The following is a 1,015-nucleotide window of genomic DNA, read 5'->3' as shown; positions in this document are numbered from 1 at the left end:
GTCATGCATATTGTACGTTGTTAAGGAGGATGGCTCGTCATGCATATTGTACATTGTTAAGGATGGCTCGTCATGCATATTATACATTGTTAAGGAGGATGGCTCGTCATGCATATTGTACATTATTAAGGAGGATAGCTCGTCATGCATATTGTACATTGTTAATGAGGATAGCTCGTCATGCATATTGTACATTGTTAAGAAGGAAGGCTCGTCATGCATATTGTACATTGTTAAGGAAGAGAGCTCGTCATGCATATTATAAATTGTCAAGGAGGAGAGCTCGTTTTAAAGTTATGTCGACGTGTATTCTGTGTTTTCTTACCTGATGTAAATGAAGATTCAAAACCACCATTTTCATACCAAAATCTATCACCAATCTTGAAATTTTGAAACTGTTGAGCAATAATACAGGCAAACGTGGGGCCGACCAACCCCCCAATCACTGGTTTTTCTGCTAGGCCTGCTATATAGAGATCAATGTCATCCACGGTCCTGTAACATCCAAACACCAAATTATCGTTACACAGAGAATATATAAAAAAAACAACTACAAAAATGTGGAACAGGATCCTAACTTATCACAAAATGTACTGTTGTTACTTGTTACAACATACGTACAATTATACATATACACTTAGTGGTCACAAGTAAATAGACACCTAATTTTTCGTCATTTAACTGATTTATGCTAACTAATTTGTGTTCACAGAGCACAATATAAATGAAAATGGTCCGCACACTAATTATCTTGTGCTACAACATGCCTAGAACTCAAGGTTCTCTCGAATTGTCAGATTTTGTTAGAGGAAGGATAGTTGGTCAAGCAGATGGTGGAATAAGTCAGTGGCAAATTTCGCAGAATTTGGGAATCCCGCTTTCGACAGTCAACAGAATCATCGTGCAGTTCAGGAAACACGGAAGGAAACGACTGAACAACATCCGGGTCGTCCTGGTCCATCGGAGAGGACAAAAAGGGCTGTCAAGAGGAGCATCGAAATGGATCCCAGATTAA

The 1,015-nt window shown here is 38.8% G+C and overlaps 1 protein-coding gene across 1 annotated transcript in view; it reads right to left on the bottom strand.

Annotated features, from left to right (window-relative positions):
- LOC106459838 (chorion peroxidase-like) overlaps positions 1-1,015 on the bottom strand; it is a 27,869-nt gene that overhangs the window by 3,930 nt on the left and 22,924 nt on the right. Inside the window, exon 10 of the mRNA XM_022386382.1 lies at positions 326-495. Coding sequence (XP_022242090.1) covers positions 326-495 — 170 coding nt within the window. The remainder of the gene's footprint in view (positions 1-325; positions 496-1,015) is intronic.

The sequence above is a fragment of the Limulus polyphemus genome, unplaced genomic scaffold (assembly GCF_000517525.1).
Source record: "Limulus polyphemus unplaced genomic scaffold, Limulus_polyphemus-2.1.2 Scaffold667, whole genome shotgun sequence".
In the NCBI taxonomy this organism is placed as follows: domain Eukaryota; kingdom Metazoa; phylum Arthropoda; class Merostomata; order Xiphosura; family Limulidae; genus Limulus; species Limulus polyphemus.
The sequence above is the reverse complement of the archived record's forward strand: the minus strand, read 5'-3'. Positions and strand labels throughout refer to the sequence as shown.